Below are 27,488 nucleotides of genomic sequence, written 5' to 3' on the forward strand. Positions count from 1 at the left end.
ATTACTTTGTTTCTTATAACATGTTTGCTTGTATTAGCTAAGATACTGCGTTTGAGAACACTGCATTAGTGAATAAACATTTCAAATATGCACGCGTCCTCATTTACTCCTTGTTCTGGATTGAAATGATTGTATAACGAAAGAGTGTTCATGTGTTCCACGTTATCTGAGGTGTACTAAGTCCATGTTCTGGTTTGTCTAAGCATTGGGAGTTTGTGATAACCAATGAAACACTGTAGCTAGTCTGGTAGGGGATTTTGGGTACTGAGGTGAGTTTTGGTACACCCTAATTCACTGAGGTTCCAAGTCTCTATGCACAGTTCTGTATGAGAACGGAATCCCTGCGACAATAACGTGTGGACAATTTTCTTCTAACAAAAACACCTGCAACAACAACCATCGTCCCTACCCGCACCCTCCCCCCTCAGGCTCGGCGACTAAATATTGCATAATCGAGTATCTAGTCCATCACCTCGAGGTTTCCTCTTGTTGCATGTAAACACCAAGCCACTGTTCCATAGCGACAATCCTGTGGGAAACATCCTTAACAACGCGGGCATTACCCCGCGCTGCTATTACGAATCTGCCTTTACAACGCAAGTCGTTACGACGACTTGCGCTGGAGGGCGCTATTGGATAGGAATAGTTAATTTTCTATTCCAACATCTTCCCTACTGTAACGTGGGCTGGAGTTGGAATAGAAAATTAAACTATTCCACTATCCAGCCCTTACAGCGCAAGTCGTTGTAACAACTTGCGTTGTAAAAACAGCGTTGTAACGGCACGCGGTGTAAAAGCCCGCGTTGTAATGCCGTACATCCCAATCCTGTGCATGTCCCGTGACTCTAGGACCTTCATGCTACCGCCCTGCACCGATCCCTACACATTCCGTCCTATGCACCATATTCCATTATGTCTAGCGCCCCCAGCTCCTCCAGCAATTGTTTCCACTCCAGTGATATAGGCGTCTTACACAACCTTCGCTGCTCTTCCCTTTTCAGCTCTGCACCCTCCGCTCTACCCCACCTCAAGAACTCATCATACCAAGCCTTAAGTGATGGCGCCCTGTTAGCTTTCCAGTGCATTGTTAGGTTGCACTTAGCTGAAATGAGTGCCAGATTGTTCAATTTGTGACCGGACTACCTTTCTTTCCTTTAGGGCCCAACCCCAGCAGACAATATACCAGGCTATCATTGCCCCTCACCGTCGCTATGGTAGTTAGTATCGCGCTGATTGCCCCCCAATAACGCCATAGTCGTGAGCAATTCCACAACATGTGCAGCAAATCCGCCGCCTGTGTATGGCAGTGCGAGCACATATCCGAGTGGTCTGGGAACATACGTCTCAGTTTGTATGGCATCAGATATGCCCTGTGCAGAAGCATAAGTTGTATGAACTTAAATTTTGGGTTCCTTGACACCTTCCTAGGGTATTTATTTATTTTACTTTATGGAACTTATAAAGCGCACTATCGCCTGGCAGGCATTCTGGCGCTGAACAGTTCAAGGAGTAAGAGTGTGTACAGTATGGCGGCACTAGAGTGTAGGAAATAGCCAGGTCTTAATGGCTTTTCTGAAAAGGAGTAGCTCCTGAATTTGTCTGATTTCACAGGGCAGACTATTCCAGAGATTAGCCGCTGCAACTTCAAATAGTCTACCTCCCATTCTGACTCTTCTAAATTTAGGTATCCTCACCAGTCTTGCCGAAGAGGAGCGAAGACTTCTAGAAGGAGTGTACCAGCCAAATTGTTTACGCAAGGAAAGGGGACCGGTCTCATGAAGAGCTTTAAATACAAGACAGAGAGATTTAAATTGTACTCTCTGTCTCAAGGGGGGCCAATGGAGTGTTGCTAGGGCTGCAGATGCCGAGGCACTTCTAGGAAGACCCAGTACTAGCTTGGCAGCTACTGACTGGATTCTCTGCAATCTATCCAGCACAAATTTAGGAGAATTTAGCAGAAGGGCATTGCAGTAATCGAGCCTGCTAAGTATTGTACATCGTGCAACTTGAGCCCGAGCCTGAAAAGGGAGTAGAGGAATTTTTTTCGGAGAGACCGGAGAATTGCAAAACAAGAGGACGTTGTCTTAATTATCTGAGCTTCTAACGTAAATATAAAGCCCAATTTCCGAGCTGTTTGCACTGGCTGTATTGCCGTTTTCCACCAACACACCCCACTCCTTATCGCTAAATGCCCGGCCTAGGTCTATTTCCCACTTTTCCCGTTAAATCCGGAGGGACACTGCTGCCACCGCCCGTATGCCTCTGTACAACCACCTGGTGAGGTGTCTGCCAGTGCCCATCAGATGCTGCATCGTGATCAGCGCATGTGTGGCTGGTTCCACCCCCTTTGGTGCCCATGTAGTGCGGATATAGTGGGAAAGGCTTGCATGTAGCGGAAACAGAGTGTTTGGATCTCCGTGCTCTCTCGCAAATCCGTCATGCGGCATCATAGTACCTTCCTTGAAGAAATTGCCCACGGTGGTCACTCCCACTTCCTCCCACGCTCCTATTTGCCGCTTAGTAATTCTGCCTATCTGTGTTGGGATCCCCAAGAGGGGTATAGTAGGGGCATACGGGGTCGCCTCTTTAGTGTAGTGAAGGGAATGTCTCCAATAAAGTAACGCAATTCTCAGAAGTTGTGGTGATGCCGATAGAAACCTGCTATTAGGCAACATAAGTGAATGTAGTTCGCTCCTTTGCCATTCTGAGTGTGTCATGCCTATTTCCTTCAGGTTGTGACCCGCCAACCAGTACGCCAGCCACTGCAGTTAACTCGCGTAACAGTAGGCTTTCAGATCGGGGACTCCCAATCCTCCCTGTTTAGTATCTAAATACAATTTTGTAAGTCCTATGTGCCGTCTGCCCCCACCCCATATTATTCAATTAGCAGGGAGGAGAGCTTTGTGAACATCCTAAACGGTACCAGTACAGACAAGTTGGCATACAACATCCTGGGGAGCACCACCATCTTGGTGATTGCTACCCTCCCCGCCACTGATATAGGCAGTGTAACCCGGAACTTGATTTGAGACCGCAGTTAATTAATAGCTCTCCTGAGGTTACCCTCCAGAAGGTATTCCGCTTCCCTATACATATATTGATCCCAAGGTATTTGAAAGTGACAGGCGCTATCTGAAATGACCAATCTCCAAAGACTAGTGCACCAGTACGTGCTGCATCTTTAAAATAATAGGCATATAATTTATTTTCATTAATAGACAATCCAGACAGCTTTTGAAATATGGCAAAAATCGAGGGCATAGGTTCACAGCCAGCGTCCAGGTCCCTAAGGTACAGTATTATATCATCTGCATATGCAGATACAGTATGTGTGATAGGGCCCTGTACTATTCCCCTATACCCCGCAGTCCTACGCAGTTTCAGCAACAGGGGTTCCAGTGCCAGAATAAACAGTAAAGGCGACAGTGGACATCCCAGTCTGGTGCCCCTTTCTACTTTATATTGCTCTGAGATATGTCTACCCGTTCTAGCCCTTGCGGTGGGGTTTGTGTATAGCAGTGTCACCCATTTGATGTATTCCGCAGGGATCCCATATCTGGTCAAGGCATAGAACATATAGTCCCATTGTATCGGGTCGAAGGCCTGGCGTAAGTCTAAGGAAATACAACCTGCTGTGATGTTCCGTTGGGGGATATGAGCCATACTTGATGTAATCTCCTGATATTGAAAGCCGTGCTCCTGCCTGGGACAAACCCACATTGGTCTTCGTGTACTAGTTGCTGTACATATTGATTAATCCGATCCTCTAGTAGTTTACTAAGTATTTTATAATTGACATTTAATAATGAAAGTGGCCTATACCCTGCTATGTCTCTGCTATCCCTCCCGGGCTTTATCAGTAAACCACCATGGCTTGCAGTGTGGTAATCAGCAGTGTGCCTGCTGCTGGGGATGAGTGATATAGCCTTTGCAATTCGGGCACCAGTAGGTCAGCAAACACTGCATAAAATTCCACTGGCAGTCCATTGCCGCCAGGTGACTTATTTCGGGGTAAGCTACCTATCGCTCTTTTGATTTCCTAGGCGGTTATCGGGAGTCGGAGGTCCTCTTTGTGTGCCTGCAGCAGCTGAGGTAGGCGCAACCCATCGAAAAAGGCATCCAGCTCTGTCTCATCTACATCGACCGGCCTAACATACAGTGCTTCATAATATTCCCTAAAGGCTACATTTATGTCCAGTTGAGTGCTTACTATTTCACCATGTACATCTCTAACTTCCAGTATTGCAACAACCGGTGGGGCATCTTTTACTATTCTAGCCAGAAATGGTCCCACTCTGTCTGCCACTGTGTGTTGCTTCTGTGCATATAGTCTACTATCTATCAGCCTCTGGTCTTCTAACAATTCTGCATATCGAATATTAGCTTCTCGTAGTTGTGCCTTATGTGTGTCATCCAGTGCGGCCTTCTGTTCCAGTCTTCCTATCTCATTCCCTATGTCAGTAAGCTGCTGTACCACTCCCCTCAGTACCGTTTTGAATGCATCGCATTCAATCTGCTTGGATGAAGCCGTGTCAGCATTTTCAGAGAAGTAAGTGTCTATGGCATTGGACAGTGCCGTCCTGAAGACGGAGTCATCTAGTAGCTGCGGCTGTAGCCTCCATGTTGGCACCAGGGCCGGGATCTTACCCCAATGCAGCGTAATTTCCACTGGGCAGTGGTCCGACAATGTCTTCCCTAGATGAGTGGAATCCTTGACCGTACACATCAGCATTGCCGTGCAGAATATCCTATCAATGCGAGTATGTAATTTGTGCACTGAGGAGTAAAATGTGTATTGTCTGACTCCGCTGTGTTGCTCGCTCCACGCATCCACTATTCCCCACCCGCTTGCCCAGGTTCTCAGCACCGTTGCAGTTTTCCGACTAAGCGTGTTGTGCAGTGGTGGACGTGACCTATCCATGTCGATGTCTAACACCACATTGAAATCACCCCCTAACACCCATGGATACTCCACCCAGTCCACCAGCAGTATATTCAGACTCTCCCAAAACTTTTCTTGCCCCGCATTAGGCGTATAGACACTGCCCAGTACAATATGTTCCCCATCAAGCAGCCCATGTAACAACACATATCTTCCTTCCTTGTCAATCGTCTGCTCTAGTAATTTAAAGGGTGTACCATTTCTCAGCCATATCGCGGCCCCCCTTGCGAAGGCCCAATATGACGTAAAAAATAACTGGCCGCTCCACTTCTTGTTTAACTTCAGTGCCTCTGCCTGGTTTAAGTGAGTCTCCTGTAGAAATGCCATGTCCACCTTCCTCCTATTCAGTTGCACGAATAGCCTATGCCTTTTCTGAATAGATGTGATTATACCAGGGGAAACCCAATAAACCCTTGTAGGCTTGGGCAAGGATTTTTAAGGTCAAAGAAATGCTACAAGGGATTTGTTTTTGTAGTATTCTAGCTCAGTTAGGAGTTGTATTATTAATATCTAACTCCAGTGTACCAATAAAGTATCACATAATGACAAAAATAGAAATTAATCTATGGAAGGAAAAGGAAACACGGAGAGAGTATAAACTTTGTTATTCAAAAAATTTTTTATATATAGATTTAATGAAGTAAATTGCAATTCAGAGTATGGGGAGACATACATAAAAAGCAACAAAGAAGTGAACAGGGGTATATATAACTTCACCACATCAGTTCACAACTTAAGCATCAACTCCAATCAGTTAATAACAGCAACCAAAATAAATTAATTAGTGATGGTTGTGTGCCTGTGCACAAGCCGCATAGACGGAGACGATGTAGGTGTCGACGTTTCGGTCTTATATTGCTGCCGTCATCAAGACTATCATCAGGACCATAAAGTTCTTTGCAGGTAAAAGAAAACCCCCTGAAAATTCCAGTTGTATTGTTCTCAAATGAAACTGTATGTTAAAAAACGAATCTCATACAAAGCGTAGGTGGTCACAGCTGTGATATAAATTCTACCAGCGAGGAACAACCCAGCGCATGAAGTTTGTAATTCAAACAGGTGGCAGGATGTCTCTAGATAGACTTTCCGCGACGTGATCTAGAGACATCCTGCCACCTGTTTGATGACCTGATGATGGTCTTGATGACGGCAGCAATATAAGACCGAAACGTCGACACCTACATCATCTCCTTCTATGCTGCTTGTGCACAGGCACACAACCATCACTAATTAATTTCTTTTGGTTGCTGTTATTAACTGATTGGAGTTGATGCTTAAGTTGTGAACTGATGTGGTGAAGTTATATATACCCCTGTTCACTTCTTTGTTGCTTTTCATGTATGTCTCCCCATACTCTGAATTGCAATTTACTTCATTAAATCTATATATAAAAAAAAAAATGTGAATAACAAAGTTTATACTCTCTCCGTGTTTCCTTTTCCTTCCATAGATTAATTTCTATTTTTGTCATTATGTGATACTTTATTGGTACACTGGAGTTAGATATTAATAATGCGACTCCTAACTGAGCTAGAATACTACAAAAACAAATCCCTTGTAGCTTTTCTGAATAGAGCCCATGCCTCGAACATTCCAGGAGTGACATCTATACACGTCAGAGTGTACCATTAGCCTTTACACAAAGGGACCAACCAAGTCTATATGGACCTTCAAGCCTGTACATCATCAAGTTTTGATTAAACGCCGAGCCCCCTAGCACAGTAACATTTCCCAGTGCTCGGGTCCCCCCTTTAACAACAAGGGACCAAACCAAAAATAACCTTATAACCATAAATCTACTAAGCTCACACCACAAAGCAGTCGCCATGAGGGGGGAATAAACCACCATCACACTATTCGACATTTACCCTGCACATATATTGCACATTCAATGCCCCAGTACAAACCCTTTGCACATAAATGTATGAAACACCACCCTATTTCAGTAGCACAATAATGCATGGAGCTACCCATTATACAATACCACTTCTGCCCGGGTCCCAGCGTCAGTTCAAAACGTATCCGCTGTCTGCGCAGTCACCATCGGGAACAAAGCTATGCTAGTGTCTGATTCTGAGCGGCTCGTTGCACCCACCAACGATCTAGCAGAAACCGTTTGTGTCCTGGCGTCATGCTCAGCCAGCGCAGCCGTCGTCAGCAAAGCGTCCCTCTGGCTACTTTTAATTTGTTCCATCGACGTGATAGGCCAGTAGCCGACCCGCTATGTTCCATTTCCTCCGGTGTCAATGTCACAGCTCGTCGCCGTGCAGAATTCCCAGAGCCATCACTCTGCATAGAGGCCTGTGTGGCCGGGAGGGAGAAAGTCGTTTCAAGCCAGTCCGCCGCTTCCTCCAGGTTTTCAAAGAGTGACTTTTGCCCATAGATTACTTTCAATCGGGCCGGGAAGAGTAAAGCATATTTCACGTCGTGTGCCCTGAGCTTTTTCTTGATCTCTAGGAAGGTGGCCCTAGTCCGTTGGACCACCAGCGTAAACTCCGGGTATAGGGAGACCGTTTTATTCTCAAATCTGATAGGCGCGTTCTCTTTCGCCGCTCTTAATATTGTGTCCCGGTCTTTATAATTCAAAATACGGGCAATATTAGGCCTCAGGGGTGCCCCCGGCGCGGGAGGTCTAGCTGGCACCCTATGTGCCCTCTCCACACTGTACATTACTGACAGACCCTCCTTTGTCACTTGGTCTTTTAACCAGTTTTCCACAAACTGCGTAGGGTTACGCCCCTCACTTCTCTCCGGTATTCCAAGGATTTGTACATTGTTCCTACGGGACCTCCCTTCCGATCTTGGAGCTCCTTCAGCTGGCGCCGCATCTGTTCCAGTTGAGTAGTTTGCTCCATCTGCTGCAGAACCAAGTCGTCGATGGCAATTTTATTGCATTTCACTTTTTCGGCTAGGTTTTTGTGATCTGCCTTCAGCAAGTTGAGACTGGCAGAGAGGGATCCCGTTTGCGTTTCCATTGCCATTCTCGAGTCCCGTATTTCCTTCAGTATGAGGTCTAATTTGTCCACTGGTTGAGATTCTTCCGTGGGAGGATCACATCCACTTCTGACTCCTGTGTCCTGCTGTTTGCAATCCTCGTATTCATGTTACCACCAGCTTGTGCCTCCTGCTGCTTTGCTCTATTGCGTCCCATGCCTTCAGGTGTCTGCCCCGCATCCGGGCCCCGCAGCGGACCAGTACCCAAGCAAGGACAATCCCCTGTGTCCCCATCACCAGAATGGTAGAGGAGAGGTCCACAACAATGCCTTCAGTTGGTCTCTACAAGGCGTGGTGTCACAGACAGGCTCCTGTGTTTCCCCCTCTCTTCTGCTATTCGCCACTCCCAGCTGTTCACTCACTGGCTAGGGCTCCAGCCCCGCAGTCACCCATACAGGGGATCCAATCCCTGGCTTTACGGCTCCAGAGGCCTCTCATTGTGTTTTGTACTCTAGGCGCCCTGGGATCCAACTTCGGGGGCACAGGGGTCACAGCACATATAGAGGTTTACCCCTAAAGTGCCCCTCACAACCTCAGTGCGTCAGTTGTCAGACAGCCACCGGCCACAGTTCCCGAACATCCCCTCAGTATCCCCCAGTACCAACCTCCAATTATGTGGTGGGGTTGCGCGCGTTCTACACATCGGCAGTGTCCAAAGAAGAAAATTGGGGGGTAGGGGGGCGGGCGTCGCTCGCAACCCACGCCGCTCTATCACCTCCGGATGCCGTGATATTGGTCTCTACTCCCTGCAATGATCACCCCCTTGTGCAGTGCTCCTGTGCGCTGTGTGGGTTTCCAATATCCGAGTCACCTCTCCTGTCTGTCTTTGCTCCCGGTCCGCGGCACTGCTTCTTCGAACACCGGCGCCATCTTGCTTCTCCTCCTCCGCATACGTGGTCTCAGCTTCAGACAGCGAAACAGGTATTGTGCCGATTTAACAGCTGTGTCGTTGTTTTCCCCTGCCGGGGGCTTTATCTGGCGACAAGTGGCAGGCAGAATAGGGACCCCAATGTGTCTGGTGCAACTCCCTGCGTCTCTCGTCCGTCCCCGCTCTGCTGTCACTGCCCCCTTCGCTTCTCCAGGCCTCCACTCCGCCGCAGCAGCCCGTCCCAATGATTAAGGGAGAAGGGTATCACCTGCCGATCGCAAAGTCGGTCAGTCTACTCCGTTGACCCTCCGATATCCGCCTCCGACAAGTAACAGTCTAGGCGGGCCCGCTCCATCAGGATATTTAATGCCAGTGTCAGGGTTTGCACAGAGCTTCCCTAGCTCGCGTCCGCCATGCTTGGCGGATAGCCACGCCCCCCCCCATCTCCTAGATGCTTAACACAGGTTGTTGGATACATGGGGCAGGCCAGATAAGTATACTGTTACTCAGCACAGGCAAAGGCTTTACTGGGAGGGGGACATGTCAGGCAGATTTCTAACTTGGCTTTTCAAAAGGGAGAGACCCCAACACCCACATTTCGAGACTGCAGCAATAAGCAATGGGTGGACATTATTTTGAGGGAAGGGATAAATGAGAATGCAAAAGTACCTCAAGTCTATTATTAGGTCATACTATGTTACCTGACTGGCATGCGTTTGTCATCCTTGAGACCAAAGAGGTGGGTGTCCTACCCAAGTTCATGTGACAAGCTCTAATGATATCAATCCTAAGGAGAGATAAAGACTCAACACTTCTGATGTCCTAACTCCTAACACCCTTCATCCATTTTAAACACAAATTTCAAAATATTTAGCAAAGCTCAAACTAACAGGCTGCCACGAGTCACGTGTACTCTGGTTCATATAGATCAATCTGGTTTTACACCGGGTAAAAGCACAGTGCACACCTTAAGGCATATAACCCATGTATTATCTTCCATGATGGGGTCTCTCGAGGTGCTAGCACTGGAATTTCAGATGTCGAAGAAGCCTTTGACACAGTAACATTGAACTACCTGTGGGCTGTGATTGAACGTATGTGGTTTGGACCCAAGTTCTGCATCTGAATGCATCTGCCGTATGAACTGCCCACAGCTAGGATGCATATTGGAATGAGGGTGTCTGCAGAGTGGACAGTTCAAAGAGAGACATGGCAGAGGTGCCTGTTGTCGCTGATGTTTGCCATTGCCTTGGAGCTACTGGGGTTCCATCTCCATGCTTCTATGGGGGAGTGGGGTGTGAGGGTCAGATGTGATCTCCTGTTATGTGGATAATGCATTAGTGCACTTGTGGGACCCTGGTGTGTCAGATCTAGTTCTCCTTTCAGAATTTACCCTGTTTGGCGAGGTTCTCGGCTCAAAACTGAATAGACATAAATTATTGCTCTACCCATTTGGGAGGTTGAGGAGCCTGAACCCGGAAAGGTAACCTGAAGTAGGGATTAAATGGATGTTTGAGCATTTGTGATTCTTAGGGGTTCAGGGGTGTGAATATGGGGTGAGTGTTAACTGAACTGACCGCCTCAGTGTAGTTTTAGAACAAATTGCCACTATATAGCACTGGCCAAGATGATGTACTTGCCCGGTGTTTTTACACACTACTGAATACGATGTGCTATTTGCCCAATAGGCTCTTCCGAGAATTAGATAGATTTCTTATCTCTCTGGTTTGGCTGGGGAAGCTCAATTGTGTTAAACTTCACATTTTAAAACTCCCTTGGAGGAAAGGTTAGCTAGGCTTTCTGGATCTCTGTTTGTACTAGCAGCTGCATGCACAGCTGTCAAATGCAATTCACTGGTTTGATTTACTTGCTAACTGGGAGAAGAGATTACTGTTCAGGTCTCATCCCCTTCATTCGCTACCCAAGGCCTTCATGTTAGGATCACAAGCATGATGGGCTCTTCCATATAGTGTAAGCCAGGTGGTGGCAGTGTGGCAGGGTAATAGCTGGGGTTTTGAAGAGACCACCCTATGATGCTAACATTCTAGTAGGGTTATTGAAGCCTTTAAATATATTTGCACTACAATTTCAGTCCAAGAGTGGCCGGATGGATGATGCAAGGCAGTTGGTGATTTAATGTAAATGAGCAATTCCTTACCTTTGACCAAGTGAGAGATGCTTTAGAATTTGGCCCGACAGTTTTTATAACATGCACGTATAGTACAGATTACTAGACATATTCGGACAACTTTCCCTGAGGAGTCCAAAACAACTGAAGTGATGGGCAGGAGTTTGCCTCTAGTAAGGTGCAGACGTGTGGTGATTAATTTGTATGCTGCCCTTGTCACAGAAAGGTGGGCATTCAACTGTGGCTGATAATGGATGTTTGCAGTTCAGTCCAGTACACTATCATATGTAGAAAGAGGGAAAGCATGTGCGCAGGTGAAGACCATCTCCCCTAATGCACATTTCAAGCTAATCCAATTTTATTTTCTCCAAATGACCTACCTCACCCTAAAAAAATTGACAAGGATCTACCTTGGCATGACGTTGGCATGCCACAGATGTGAAGTGCAGATGGCAGACTTTCTGCATTTGGTTTAGGGTTGCTCTTGAGTGGTCACATTCTAGGACACTGTTGTTGAGAACTGCACAGTGCTTGTTGGGCTTATTCCCTACCACATGGTCCTTAAGGATGAGGAGATTCATGGCCATGCTATGCATGGTATTAGCTAACCACATGATAGCCATTCACTGGGTCTCTGCTAGGAGGCCTTGCCATGAGGCATGGAAAAAAGATTTGCTTGAATGGGTAGTAGCAGATATCCATCACCTAAAAAGTACAAGAAAGAACAAATGATTGACAAAAGATCTTCAAGTTCATGTTCAAGTTCAAGTATTTATATAGCGCACTACTCACCCAGAGGGTCTCAAGGCGCTTGAGGGAGGGGGGGTGAATTACTTATCGAAGAGCCAGGTTTTTAGCTGCTTTCTGAAGGAGAGGTGGTTCTGTGTAAGACGGAGGTGAGTGGGGAGAGAATTCCAGGTTTTGGCAGCTAAGTAGGAGAAGGATCTTCCTCCCATGGTGGATCTGTGGATGCGCGGAATTGCGGCGAGGGCTTGATTGGATGATCGTAGTTGGCGGGTGGGTGTGTAGAAGGACAGTCTTGTGTTGAGGCATTCGGGTCCTAGGTCGTAGAGGGCCTTGTGTGCGTGGGTGAGGAGACGGAACGTTATTCTCTTGTTGACGGGGAGCCAGTGGAGGTCTTTCAGGTGACCGGAAATGTGAGCTTGACGGGGGATGTCCAGTATGAGTCTGGCTGAGGCTTTTTGGATGCGTTGGAGTTTTTTCTGTAGTTTGGCAGTGGTTCCGGCGTAAAGGGTATTTCCATAATCCATTCGGCTAGTAATCAGTGCGTGGGTGACTGTCTTTCTTGTTTCGGCGGGGATCCAACTGAAGTTTTTTTTGAGCATGCGTAGGATGTTGAAGCATGAAGATGAGACGGCCTTGACTTGTCTGGTCATCGAGAGGGAGGAGTCCAGGATGAATCCCAGGTTGCGTGCGTGATCTGTAGGTATGGGTACTGTACCCAGGGCCGGTGGCCACCATGAGTCGTCCCAGGATGAGGGGGATGATCCTAAGATGAGGACTTCCGTTTTGTCTGAGTTTAGTTTTAAACGGCTGTTTTTCATCCATGCGGCAACTTCTTTCATTCCTTCGTGTAGATTGGTTTTGGCGGTGTTTGGGTCTTTGGTGAGGGAGAGGATCAGCTGAGTGTCGTCTGCGTAGGAGATGATGTTGAGATTGTGTTGTCGTGAGATGGAAGCGAGGGGACTCATGTAAACGTTGAAGAGGGTGGGACTGAGTGATGATCCTTGTGGTACGCCGCAGATGACTTCGGTGGCCTCTGATTTGAATGGGGGGAGGCGGACTCTCTGGGTTCTCCCGGCAAGGAACAAGATGATCCAGTCCAGAGCTTTTCCTTGTATTCCGACGTTGTTGAGGCGTTGTATGAGGGTGCTATGACAGACTGTGTCGAAGGCGTCGGAGAGGTCTAGTAGGATGAGGGTGACTGGTTCTCCGTTGTCCAGTAGCGTTTGGATGTCGACTGTAGTTGCGATGAGGGCGGTTTTGGTGCTGTGTTTGGCTCGGAAGCCGGACTGTGAGGGGTCGAGGGAATTGTTGGATTCAAGGAAGGCGGCGAGCTGGCTATTGACGGCTTTCTCAATGACTTTGGCAGGGAATGGGAGGAGTGAGATGGGGCGGTAGTTCTTGAGTTCTGAGGGGTCTGCTGTGGGTTTCTTCAGAAGCGCGGTGAGTTCGGCATGTCTCCAGCTTTCCGGGAAGGTAGCGGAGTGGAAGGAACTGTTGATGACATCGCAGAGATGGGGTGCGATGACTGAGTCTGCTTTGTTGAAAATGTGGTGGGGACATGGGTTGGTTGGTGAACCTGAGTGGATGGAGTTCATCAGGCGGATGGTGTCATTGGTGGTGATGGGGTTCCAGGCGCAAAGGTTATGAAAGTGCTGTTTTGGTTCGGAGGCGGGTGGAGTGGACTGTTCTTCGGATTGGTTTTCAAAGCTGTTATGTATGTCGGCGATTTTGTTGTGGAAGAAAGAGGATAAAGAGTTGCAGAGGTCTTGAGAGGGAGTGATGTCGTGGTGCCGGCGGTGGGGTTGGTAAATTCTTTGACGATGTTGAATAGTTCCTTACTGTTGTGGGCGTTGTTGTCGAGTCGATCCTTGAATGCTGATTTCTTGGTGGATCGGATCAATTGGTGGTGTTTTCGGGTGGCGTCCTTAAAGGTGGTTAGGTTGTCAGTGGTTGGGTTTTTTCTCCAGATTTTCTCGAGAGTACGGCATAACTTTTTGGAATTCTTAAGGTCATCGTTGAACCAGGGGGCCTTTTTGTTACCTTGTTTGGTTTGGTGGTATTTCAAGGGTGCTAATTCGTCAGCGCTGTGGGTGATCCATTGTGTGAGTTTGGTGGCTGCATGGTTTGGGTCCGATGATATGGTAGGAGGGTTTTGGTTAAGCGATGCGAAGAGTTGGTCGGTGGTGATTTTGTTCCAGTTTCTTCGAGGAATAGGTTGTGGGGGGTTATGGGTTGTGGTCTTTTTGTAGCTGAAGTGAACGCAGCTGTGGTCAGTCCAGTGGAGAGCTGTGGTGTGATCGAAGGAGATGTGTTTGCTGGAGGTGGAGATAGGGTCAAGAGTGTGTCCGGCAAGGTGGGTGGGGGTGTCAACAAGTTGTTGGAGTCTGAGATTGGCCAGGTTGTCCAGAAGTGTGGTGGTGTTGCTGTCGTTTTTCTTTTCCAGGTGGAAGTTGAGGTCTCCCAGTAAATGTAGTTCTCGGAGGTGAGGGCATGTGGGCTGATGAAGTCAGTGATGTCTTCGTTGAATTGTGTGCGGGTTCCAGGTGGTCTGTAGATGAGGGTGCCTCTAAGTGTGGTTCTGGGGTCGGTGTGGATCTGGAAGTGAAGGTGTTCGGCGGTCTAGAGGTTATCGTCGGAGCTGGTCGTGATTCGGATGGTGTTCTTATGGACGATGGCGATGCCTCCTCCTGTTTGGTTGGTGCGGTCTTTTCGGATGATCTTGTAAGCTTCCGGGATGGCTACGGCGATGTCGGGCGCTGATGAGGTGTTCATCCAGGTTTCTGTAAGGAAGGCGACGTCCGGCGATGTGGTGTCGAGTAGGTCCCAGAGTTCAGTGGCGTGTCTGTGGATCGAGCTGGTGTTCAGCAGGATGCATTTCAGGTGGTTAGAGTGGGAGCTGTGTTTGGAGTTCGAGGATTTGGTGTGGGTCATGACACAGGCGAATATGCAGGAGTGGCAGGCGAAGGGTCCATGGGTGTGTCCAGGGACAGCTTCGCAGCATTGTGGTTTGCGTCCGGGGCAAAGAGGGAAGCGGCATCATATGTAATGCGGGAGGAGTGGGCTTTGCGGGGGCCAGGGGGTCTGGCACTGGGCGCGGTCCAGGCGTGGACGGGCGTAGACGGGCTTACCTTTGGCGCACCTTCGGCGCGCATGGGGCGCGACCTCTGCGCGTGACCGCTGCGCGCGAAGGCATCTGTCATATGCGGATAGTGGAGGGGGAGGGGCGAGGGAGGAGCAGCTGGGAGGCGGGAGCGGGGTGGAGAGGGCGGGCTCCGAGGGACAACAACAACAAAATGGCAGCTGAAGCGAAACCGGAACTGGTTGGGGAAACAATACAACTAACGCTGTGGGCAGAGAGGCACTGTCGCAATAAGGCAGTAGTAATTTATTCTATCTGGTAATGCGAGCGCTAGGCAGGGCAAAGCGATACAAATTGATACCAATTGATACAAATGCAGGATTAAACAGTGAAGCAATGCGAGCAGGCACAGTACAATTCAGAGCAGCAGAGCAGCACAACGATACCCAGGCAGCAGAGCAGCACAACCATAGCCAGGCAGCAGAGCAGCACAGCGATACCCACAAGAGACCAGGGGCTGTGGGGAGCGACCATGTCTGACGGAGTGAGGACGGTCACAGCGCTTCAATCGACGGGGTGAGCCTTGGCAGTCAGTGGGAGGGAGGAGCAGCTGGGAGGCGGGAGCGGGGTGGAGAGGGCGGGCTCCGGGGGACAACAACAACAAAATGGCAGCTGAAGCGAAACCGGAACTGGTTGGGGAAACAATACAACTAACGCTGTGGGCAGAGAGGCACTGTCGCAATAAGGCAGTAGTAATTTATTCTATCTGGTAATGCGAGCGCTAGGCAGGGCAAAGCGATACAAATTGATACCAATTGATTCAATTGCAGGATTAAACAGTGAAGCAATGTGAGCAGGCACAGTACAATTCAGGGCAGCAGAGCAGCACAATGATACCCAAGCAGCAGAGCAGCACAACGATAGCCAGGCAGCAGAGCAGCACAGCGATACCCACGAGAGACCAGGGGCTGTGGGGAGCGACCGTGTCTGACGGAGTCAGGACGGTCACAGCACTTCAATCGACGGGGTGAGCCTTGGCAGTCAGTGGGAGGGAGGAGCAGCTGGGAGGCGGGAGCGGGGTGGAGAGGGCGGGCTCCGGGGGACAACAACAACAAAATGGCAGCTGAAGCGAAACCGGAACCGGTTGGGGAAACAATAAAACTAACGCTGTGGGCAGAGAGGCACTGTCGCAATAAGGCAGTAGTAATTTATTCTATCTGGCAATGCGAGCGCTAGGCAGGGCAAAGCGATACAAATTGATACCAATTGATACAAATGCAGGATTAAACAGTGAAGCAATGCGAGCAGGCACAGTACAATTCAGGGCAGCAGAGCAGCACAACGATACCCAGGCAGCAGAGCAGCACAACGATAGCCAGGCAGCAGAGCAGCACAGCGATACCCGCGAGAGACCAGGGGCTGTGGGGAGCGACCGTGTCTGACGGATGGGCATGGGCTCAGATGCTTATTAAATTATTAAATCCCCTGAACAATAGACCATGTTGAATTAGAATGCGTAACTTGATGATTTAGTTAGAGAGATGTAATATAGCTGTAGCACACTGTGGTAGCTATGGGAGTTTGTAGGGTGAGGGTTATATATGGCATGTTAGGGGTACTAATTATATGGGTAAGGTGGGAGAGTGTAAAAGTTACTATGAAAGTATATATTCATATATTGCTTTATTTTAATTTTCTTTGTGTTTATTTAGTTTTCTGCTAAAATGCAATCAAATAATATATGTTTTTTTAAATGTTTGCAGGAAAACATAAATAAAAACAGTTGCCATAATAAATACTTGAGGTTATCAGTGTGTGTACCACTGTCTTCTGAGTCTCCAAAGGAAGAAAGTCAATGAAATTCTTCAATGATTTAATGAGGGCACTGCAAGTTCCTGACACTGCCAAAACCTGTGAACTGAAGGACAGGTCTTTATCAAATTTCACACCGAAGTTCCTTGCTACTGCTGTTGGGAGGGAAGGGTTGGCATGTCCATCAAGCCACCAGTTCAAAGAACGAAGGCTGTTATTAATTCAGAAGGAAAGGATTTTTGTTTTGTCGTAATTGCATTTTGAATGGTTGCATTTCATCCAGGTAATTACTTGAGTTAAACATGATAATTCAGTTCTGAGCCTAGAAATTTTTTATCTAAAGGCAGAATCAGTTGGATATCATGCGCAGAAAATAACTGTAATCCAAAAGATTCAATGAGAGAGATCAACTAGGTCATTTAGATATGAAACAGTGTTTGAAAAGGCTCCCTTGAGCCATTGAGCTGACAAGCTTGTGGAGATGCACCTGTGCACCAGAGAGACGTACTGAGACCTGAGAGGATTGTTGCAGCTTTCTCAGCAACCCCAGATGAATTTTGTTTTTTATCTCTACTGATGAAGAATTATATCCAGAAACACTTGTCTACAGCACTAATCTGTACCAACTTTGGTGAAACACTTCAGCAAAAACTAAGCGTTTAAAGGTAACTGCATTTACTATAATGCTAAGGGGTGAACTGAGCTGGGAGGTTAAGGAGTGTGCTCCCATCCCTCTTGCCCTTCCACCACAGATTTCATGCCTAATTTAGGCTATATTCCAGTATTCCAAACCCCTGACAGCCTAAAGGGGATAAACGTTTGGACAGACCAGACCTGCTGTTTAGGTTGATAAACTTGAAATTCATGCTAATTGGTGAGTATTAGGACAAGTATATGGCCAGTAGTGTGAGTTGAGCCCATGACTGATGGAGAAGGTTAAGCATGAAGAGGTTGTCAATCAAAGTATAAGCTGCTGAGTTTTTTCCATCATCAACATGACAGTTAAAGGCAGTATAATTTAGAGCCTTGTCCAGGGGTATAGTAAATCAAAACTCCATAGAAGGAACATTATTGTGAGATTTTCAGACAGAACCTAGAGTTTCTGCTCCTTCAAGGTTATCCATTCTGTAACTGGAGCACTGAAATGTGCCTTATATCTTTTCTGTCTCGATGAAGGATTGACTATCCACTAGGAAGGGCAGAGGCAATAACTGGGTTGGAAATGTCCTTAAACCAGGTCTCTGTGATGAATAAAAAATCCTAGTCATAATCTGTTACTAGATTATGAATTTCTATTGCATGCTTTGGAAGGAAATTCACATTTATAAGGCCTTGCCAGAAGTTGACAGTTTTCCCTTCCATCTTAATGCCAATTGTGTCTTTATCATTTGACTTTCCTATCAAAGAGCCGGCAGTCTTGAATTAGAAGTTGAGTAATTGTTTGCATTTAGGGCACGAGACAGGACCAGCAATGATTTCCACTTCTAGTTCTACATTGCATTGTAGCGTCTCACCTTATTCTCTAAGTTGCATTGGCAAGGAAACTAAAGACTGTGTGTGGGCAGGGTTGAAACCAGCAGCACGTCTGGTGATGGGAGCAAAACGGAGTAGGCCGGCTTCGGCATGAATCTGCTGCACTTTCACAGGTCTGCTTAAATGCATCTTAGTGCCATGCCATCCCTACCTCTCCTGCAACCTCTAGAGTGACTACTTACGAAATGGCGTCCGGTGAAAGGCAACTGATAGAAATGGCAGATTAAAAAACACAAGGATTGCAGATGAGTAACTTAACTCCTTGTGAAGGAAGTGACCCATTAGGGCCACCACGGTCTCTCGCGACCACCTCTCAGCCTTCCATACAAATGAAGAGTTAGTCAGACAGTAGAGAATACAAACCATGTATATTTTATTCAGTTACACTTGACTGGAGTACAGTCTGATCAGCCTCATAGGATTGCTGCAGAGGGACTGAATCCAGCAAAAATAGAGATACATTATGTACGTTTCTGACCCCAGAATGTCCCGCCCATAATGGAAATCTACTAGCAGCTGCAGCCAAAACAAAGAAGTAGGGAAAGATGAGTTTCGACTCTGAGGCCGTGCACACATCTCTATATCAAGGTTGTTCTGTTCGAGCCTACCATTAGACTAGTCGGAGAAAGTCTCTATCTATGGGAAAGGAATGCGTTAATAAGAGCAGTGTATTTATTAGCAAAGCAAGGCCTAATCTTGGAGAAACGAAAAATGTCCACAGCCTGCTTCTCGACGAGTCAGGGAATACGTAGTGAACAACCTGATTGAAAATGGCGGTTAAACATAAAATCGTGGAGCGAATGCTAACTTACACAAGAACAAACCACAAACAAAATAGCAAAATATTTTCGTTTCATCACTTGTTAGAATACCATCATCTCCTCACCACCTATCTGAGCGAGAATGAGGCAAATGCAGACATTGCAACGATATTGTACTATGATGACGGTATGATTTAGTTTCAACCTCCAATCATCTTTCACAGGCACTAAAACAGAATAAACTACTGGTGTTTTTCTGCATAGTGAAAACGGTCTAATACTTCTTGAATGTTTGCTGTTTCACATTGTGCAACAACGTAGCAGAAATCTATAATGCTAATAAGACTAAATAAAAAAATAAAACAGAGTGAGAAAACATCACCAAAGCGAGTACTCATGAATTTCAGGGGTAAAACCATTAAGCGGGCTGATGTTCAAAGTATAAAAGCATATACATGGATGTTGAGTGCTTTATGGTTCCCTTGTGAAGGAAGTGTGATTTAATTACCTGCTTTTATAACTGTTGTAATGGTCATCATATAGTTGTCGTAGCTGTCTGACTTCTCTGTTCTCGTGAGTTTAGCCTTGTACACTGTAAGAAAGAACATGCATTACAGATCTAAGCTTTAACAAAAATCCTGGACCATACAAGTGGCCAGGCTGATGAAATGATTCATGAATATGTGATATGTGCTTCTGGCTAGAGGATAATTTGTGAAATCTATCTAATTGCTTCAGATTTCCGCAGCTTAAATTGTGTAATGGATTTTTATTCTTTCATTGCTGTAATTGTATAGAATACCAGTTTCTTTCAAACATTTCCTTAACATTACCCATGTGTTCTTCAGGAACCAAGCTCGACAGCATACCAATCCGGTTACCTCCATTTTCAATGTTACTAAGTTTTTCTGATTATATTTTAAATTGGTTTGATTTGGCACCATCAGCAGATCCAATACCTCTCTTTTCTCACAGGTTTGAGAAATCCCAGCCAACAAGTGTTGCGTGGGTCACATTTACAACCAAGTGAGGAAGTAGAAATATCATTTAAATTGTAGGGGTGCATCATATCACATTTAGAGCTTACCCACACATAATCACGTGTTGTATTAATATGAGGTGTTAGAGGTTTGAAATGTATTCACATGGAAACGTGATTTATTTTATGCCATTGACAAGTAACATGGAGACTTAACGTAGAAGGTGAATGTAACCAGCAGGAACCATTAACATGAAGAACTCATGTTGTGCAAACCACACTTATTCTTGTTTTAAATGTGTTTACTAATGACGTTATTTTACACATAGGTGAAATATTAGTTGAAATTGCATTAATGTTATGTGAATTCATAAAGCTTATATGTTGTTCTCTTATGTTAGCTGAAATTCGTAGTCTTGAATTGCTAGTCCCTGAAATTCTTGCTTTAGGAATAACAGTTCGAATTTTATGTGTGCTGTACAATTTGCTCTTTCTCATGTTTGGTGTTACAGGTGAAGAAGCACCCTCGTTAGAATAATGTCTTTGTTTTACTAGTCAGGCAAGGAGAGAAGAAGTTACAATCATGTGGTTTGAGTTGATAAAGGGAGGTCATTGTGCTGCACACAGGAGAAAGTCTGGGAATTAAGGCCAACTGTATCGAAGAAGGTACACCTTAGAAATTGTGGAAAAGTCTTTTCAGGACTGTAGCCAGGGTGGATGACATGATCCGAAGTGCACAACGGGAGTGCCACCTGAGAATATTGTATGTTGGAATTAGGGACAGCGTGCCACTTCTTTCTTGCCTTCAGAAAGAGAGTATTTGGAACGAGCTCTGCCTTTGGTAGCTTTATGCTACTTGACCCATTGATTGTAGAGAGACTTCTTAGGAACACTCCATGGGCTGCCACCTTTTACCTCTTCCTCCTGAAAATACTTATTTAGGGATGTCACCTCAGTGTTAGAGTGAGGATAGATATAATGCTTTTTATTCAACAATCCTCGAAGCAAGGACATTTGGACTTATGCTTTCTGATTTTCTGTATGCTAACTCTTGAAATAATTGTGTTGCTTATACTGCACTGTCTGAACTGGATACGCAGATTTGCCTTAATGGTGATGTCTCTGCAGTTATATACTCTTGTGTTGAGGTGTCTATATGTTCAGTTATTTTTGGCTTTGTATTAAATTTACTGACTTTGAGTAGTTGTCAGTGAGTTATTAAATATCACTGGGAATCAGTGGCAAATTGATTGATTTCCTAACAACTTCTCTCCCCTCTACCCTTTCATGCTGCAAACAAGAAGGACCAGAGTGGGATTCTAAGACAGTCTAGAACTTATGGGCCTCGCCCTTTTAGTTTGTAGCAGTTTTTTATGGTTCACACAAGAAGTGAGGGGAAAATCTGGAAGTAGTCAAGAATAGGTAGAACTTAGAACACCCAAAACCTCAAACTAGAGCCCAGTGATTGAAAATAGAAGGCAATGGAATCTGGCGAAAATTGGCTGAGTTTATTGGTGCGGCTAGATCAGCAATGGAAGGAGGTTTGAGTATTAATAGGGTGTATGTGGTGTGTTAGGTTGTAGGAATGATTTCATTGTGTAATGTCTTGAGAAGTTGGAATGAGAGTCGAGTGAATATGGTTTTGCGCTGGACATGGTTCAAGGACTGAGATTTGAGTTGCAGATCCCGCAGTGTCCTAAGATCCCAGGATCTATCAAAAGGTGTAGAAGACACAAAGATTGTGATTGTCTGACTGAAGAGCTAATGAGTGGTCGTGAGACATCATCAGCAGTTCCACCTAAGACAGGGAACTTTGTGTGAGTGGGACGCATGGGAATTGTCTAGTGGACCTTGAGTACAAGGGTTAACTATAGTGATTTGGGTGATCCACGCTGGTCTAGGATTGCTGTGTGTGAATGTTCTTGAGTGGTTAAATTCCACCGATCCTATTAAATAGCAGGCACTTACGGATTTAAGACTATTGTGTGAATTGATGTGCACAGGAAATTGTAAAGAAGGGTGAGCTGCTGTGAAGAGTGGGAGTAAGTTCAAAGTGTGCCGCACTGTGATAGGTTGCTTGGTGTAATGCCGCACTGGGATTTGTTGTTAATCATCAGGAAATTGGGGCTGAGAAAGATTTGCCCATTGTTACCAATTTTGGAATCAGCCAGTGCTTTATAGTGTTGCAGGATCTTTTCAGGAGTGGCGAAGGAGTTGTTAGTCGAGTGGGCGAAGAGGCTTCACCCGAGGAAACTCCAGCACAATATATGGTGACAAAATTTGGTCTTCACATTATAATTAGGCTCCAAAATTGGCATAAGTTTACTGAGAAAGAGGGTGAATTGTCATTTCCTCGCTTTGGCTCATTTTGATTGGATGTATTGAATCAGCCCAGAGGAGCAATGTTTGCGCAACGACCTTTCCCTAGACCAACACAGTTTGAATTGTTAGATGCATTGATGCATGTAGGTCATGCTAAGCAGATGGAGAAAGACCAAGGGAGAATGAAGAAATATGTAAGGGGATATTAGGATGCACAGTGGGATGCACAACTTAAGAGATGGAGAGTTAATACCATTAAAGGAGAGAGGTCGTAACCAGTATTTGTAGGAGATGGGGAGTACGGAGAGGAGTTAAAGGACAAATGGAAGTGACAGTAGTGACAACAAAGACAGGTTGTTGGATGAGTTGTTAGCTGACTGTCCTTCACCTTACAGTTCACAATTGGGTGTAGAAGGGCAAAACTACAGAAGTTCTGAGAAGATGGGGAGTGTAGTAGCTCAGGTGGGTCCTGATCCAGTTTTCTTGGGAAGGATATCAGCAGGAGTAGGGGGGGACAGGAGTGTACGCCTTGGGAGGTATGGAACAGAATGGTGTTAATGCTGCTTCACGGTTGCCGGATGCTCTAATAGTACTGGTTACCATTGGTACTGTCGTTCCTGTTTACGATCCAAGTTCGCTGGGAACCCTTAGTCAGAGACATCCCATACAGGCTGAAGGAACTGGATTGGTAAGAACAGGGAGGGAAAATGGAAATAGTCCTTCATTGGTGTCCATGGAATCTAGTGCCCCTTTAGCAGCTACCTCTAACCCTTCTGGAGTATGTGTTGGCTCCAGTACTGTAAGGTCTATACCCATGATTATGTCAAATCAAAAGGAATTGGAAAAGCTGTGTTGAGATGCGGGGAGGGCAACACCAAAATTGTTGTGAGACCCTCAACAATGTTGTTCCACCAAAGGCATGTCTCCTGTTGCCGTACTTGGCCACTGATCATTACATCATTGGGTATTTTCCTCCCCCAGGAGGGATTGTCTCTTGAATCTGAGACCATATGGGATCTATCATGTGAGGAAAAGAGGTTTAAAAATACCGCCTGCCTTTAGAAAGGATACATTATATTAAGAAGATCAATAGTAGTGCTATGTTTAAGAAATGTGAGATGTGAAAAGAGAGGTATTTGGTGTCTCTCACATCTATCTCTGGAAGAACCAGGTCAACATGTTTCAGGCAAAGTTGCACCCTATGGGTCAATGGCTTTCTTCAGGACCAAAAGGTTTTTGGGAGGATCACTTCATGAAGTCAAATTAAATCAAATGGGACACTTTCCCTCCAATTTGTGAAGTTGTTTTCTTCTTATCTGGCCAAACGGGACTCTTTGTCTAGTCCTTAGTTTCTGTTTTAGGTCTTGAAGATGCAGGCTGGAGAGGACACGTCGCAAAGTGCACACTGAAATACTAAGTTCCTCCTCTCTAATGAAAGGATTAGTAATACCGCTCTTTTACCCAGACCTATGAAGACCTTCTAAAACAGAAACTAAGGACTGGACAAAGAATCCAATATGATCAAAGAACGATCCATACCGCATAGAGGGGATATTCTGCAGGTACAAACTATTATGCTATAATGCAATTTGACCTAATGTCCACCTATATGAGTATTCTTATTTCTAATTACCCGGACTACGCTCATTAAATTCATCTATACCAATAATCATGTCCAGTGTTATCCTGCACACTGCACATTACATAAACTGTTGTTCAATCGCAGTACATACATATTGCCTCATATAATGATGCCTAATTATGTCCTGATACATTTATCATTGACAGACACAGCTATTATCATATAATTCTCTCCCACTCCTCTACCGTTTAGTCAATATTTATATGCCCCAAACTTTGACATACAAAATTGTTCCCTCTCTTTCCTCTTATTATCCAGATCTACCCTTCTCAGAAACCTCCATTGTTTAGAACGATAGCAGAAGAAACAGATTTAGAATCCCCAAGGGAGCGGGAGAGGAAGGGGAATGTATCACTACCTGAATACAGGCCAGTGGAGACAAAACATGAGAACCAGAAGTCAAAAGCATGTGAGTAGCTGAGAAGGAGGAGTATGTAAAAAACCTATCATTAAGACATCTACGTAAGAATAATGTGGAGGTACTGGAAAAAGTGTTAGGTTTTTCCCCAACTTCATTAGCTATTAAGTTTGAAAGAGAGAGAGATTTAGGGACCTTTCGAGAAAATTAGGCAAAAAATATTTGTCCAGGATAAGGAATTAGAACCAAGGCACAATCGCTCTGGTCTTAAACCATCCTCCATGTGGGGCCCCCACCAGACAGATGTTAGGAAAATAAGTCAACATTTTCAAGAAAGTTATTGAGAAGGGGATTGAGGTCTTATTGAGAAAAAAGCTATGTAACAGCAAAAATGTATCCAGTAGACATAGGGAAGCTCTAAAACAATGTGGCAGTATAACATTAAAACCGGGGGATAAGGGGGGGGGGTCAGTGATCATGGATACTGTAGACTACAATACAAAGATGCAAGCCCTCCTTGAGGTGGAGGGCCATTATAGATCAATCTGGGATGAATGAAAAAATTTAACTGTGAAAGTGAATATTATTCTACAACTGGCAAAGGAAGAAGAAATAATTTGCCAGGAAGAATATGACTTCCTCCGCATTGATGCCAGCCCCTGTCGTAATTGGCCCATTCGGATTAGCGATTAGCTGAATCTACACGTTGTCCTCCTTAACTTGGCTATATACGATAAACGCCATTTTGAATGTTGCAGCGGCCATCTTAGACCATGAGCGGCCTCATGTCCGACGTGCCCTTTAGTCCTTTGTCCGTTCCACTGACCACTCTCATCTGCCCAGCAACAGTCTATTTTTAGTACTGGTCAAGCCACACATGCGCAGTTCTCACTGATCCGTAAACCTTCAGGAATGTGCCGCTAACTGACCAGCGGGTTTGAAACTCTCCAATGAGCTGGCAGTATTCCAAAACATGACCATATATGTCTCTAAAACTGTGTCTTAACTTGTGCCGCCTAAACTTTTATTGCCCCAAAATTGTATATAAACGGGGTCACACCGGTGTTCGGTGTGATACCTCTTGCATTGCCGAAGGGTGCTGTTTGAGTGTACCACCACCCCATGGGGTCTTAATAAACTTGTTCTTTGCATTTTACAGTTTCCGTGCCAACAGTTCTTAGTGTGTAAGTGGGTTATCTCCGGAGCGTGTAGGCCTTGAGAACCCCTAAATACTTCAATTGGCGACCACGAAGGGACTCATCGGCGACTCGGATGCCCGAAGGAGAGGTCGTGACGAAGGCTTGGAAACCCGCCATGGGCGCGCGCTGCCACGAGTGACCCGAGTCTTGGCTGCCACGGTGTTTTTTCCTTTCCTTCCGATCTGACCTTCCAGGTGGCGCCGGTCTCCGACTGAGTTTTCGAAGTGTCCGCATCACTGAGAAAGTGCCGTTTGGCTGATTTGGCTTACAAGACCTTGGCAGTTGGAACCTGGACATTTGAGTATTTGGTAAGCTTTGTGTTCGGTAAGGTAGTCTTCGGACGCTTACTGAAGTTCTACGAATTGTGTTCGGTAAGGTAGTCTTCGGACGCTTACTGAAAATTTGTGCTTTGTGATCGGTGAGGTAGTCTTCGGACGCTTGCCGAGTTCTAGGAACTTTGATTTGAGTTAGCTAACATTGTGAATTTGTGATCTTTGAACTTATATGTGTAGTGCACTTCACATAGGCAGGCATGTAGAGATGTTTCTCTAACTTTCTTTTTTTCCTTTGAGCGGCACGATCGTGTGGAGAACTGTAAGTGCCATTTTGTCCGGTGTCACGCTTTCGTGATACTTTTGAACATGCCTGTTTTCAGTACACTTCGAGGAATGTGTTGTTTAGGAGAAGGTGCCTCAATTAGGTTAGCGGAATCACAGCCGGCTCCCCCAGAGGGAACTCCAAATAGGGACATGTATGTAAAGTTCGGTCTTCCCCCTATTATGTACAGTAAATTATGGCATAAATACACTAAAGCCGATCCCGAGTTGCAATGGCCCCTACACGGGTCGTACGATTTGAGTAAGATACAGTTTGTAGAACAATGTATGTTTCAACGCAGGTCTAGACAAAACATGTTTGATTGCGTGCGAATGTGGGAAAAAGCGGCGCGTGAGCGAATGAAGCGTGAGGTTGCCTTGGCGGACAAAGAGCAGCGCAAGGCTGCTCGGGATAAGGCTTTACAGCTTGAGGAAAAGGAGGCTCAGGAGAAGAAAGAGAGGGAGGAACGGGAACGAAATTTGCAAACGACTGGTCAATTTCCAATCCGCCGACCGCTTTATCCTGTCCTTAATAATGAAATTGATGATTTTTCTTTGTTAGATCGGTCACCGCCTCCGTACGTTACGCCGACGGCTCCAGTTGCGGATCCTGATGATGGTGGACAGGATAAGTCGGGCAAGAAGGGCGTATCTGCTCTCAGGTTTACTGCGGAGAGGTCCTCTCATTTACGTAGTTGGGCTCGCAAAGTGAATAAGCGTACTGTTACTCAAGATCAATTGGTATCAGAGAAAACAGGGTGGACGGATCTTGAATTGATGTATTTTCTGTCTTCTTTGGCTGATGAGGTTGTGAGCGCATATGGTGACCTTTCGGATACGTTAGAGCCCAAAGCGTTGTCCGTATACCGTGAAAATTTGACTAAAGGTGATTTTGATCTTTCAGATGTCGATGACCTGTTTGCGCAATTGATCAAGCTGCGGGATGAGACAACTCGATTACGGGAGGAGCGGAAAAAGAAACAAAAGGAGTCTGAATTGGAGCAGGATGGGCAGGCCAGAGGGCGTTCTCTCCGTGGTTCAGATAAGAATTCTGCGTTGCATGTTATGCCTATGCGTGAAGCCGCGCCTTTGTATGTTCCACCAAAAGGGGAAGGTACGGATGATGATAAATTGTCGAAGGACGCGAAAGGGTATTTTGTGTATAATTAGGTTTACACTCCATGGAATAGAGCAGATGTCATGGCATTGAAAAATTCTTTACCTGATCTCCGGAAAAATCCAGCGGCATTTTATGAGGGGGTGGAGGGGGCTATATCGTCTTGTGTGATGACTCTTGTAGATATAGATTTGTTTTTTGGGTTGATATTACCACCTGATATGTGGCGGCAGATTCGTAAAAATAATGATGAGGCAATATTGGGAGGGACATGGAAAGAAATAAATGCTGCAGATTTAGATAGGGAACCAGCATGTAAGCCTTGTCCGTTAATCCTAGAATTACCGGCAGCTATTTTGCGTAAATTAAAAACGCTTGTTCCCGCCACAAAGATTGATTGGACTATGTTAA

General features: G+C 45.8%; 1 protein-coding gene across 3 annotated transcripts in view; it reads right to left on the bottom strand.

The window, feature by feature from the left end:
• LOC147748463 (A.superbus venom factor 1-like) overlaps positions 1-27,488 on the bottom strand; it is a 1,277,467-nt gene that overhangs the window by 39,486 nt on the left and 1,210,493 nt on the right. For all 3 annotated transcript variants that reach the window (XM_086962056.1, XM_086962049.1, XM_086962065.1), the window contains one exon: positions 19,373-19,456. In XM_086962056.1, the coding sequence (XP_086818182.1) occupies positions 19,373-19,456 (84 nt within the window). The remainder of the gene's footprint in view (positions 1-19,372; positions 19,457-27,488) is intronic.

This window comes from Lissotriton vulgaris, chromosome 1_1 (assembly GCF_964263255.1).
Source record: "Lissotriton vulgaris chromosome 1_1, aLisVul1.2, whole genome shotgun sequence".
Lineage (NCBI taxonomy): Eukaryota > Metazoa > Chordata > Amphibia > Caudata > Salamandridae > Lissotriton > Lissotriton vulgaris.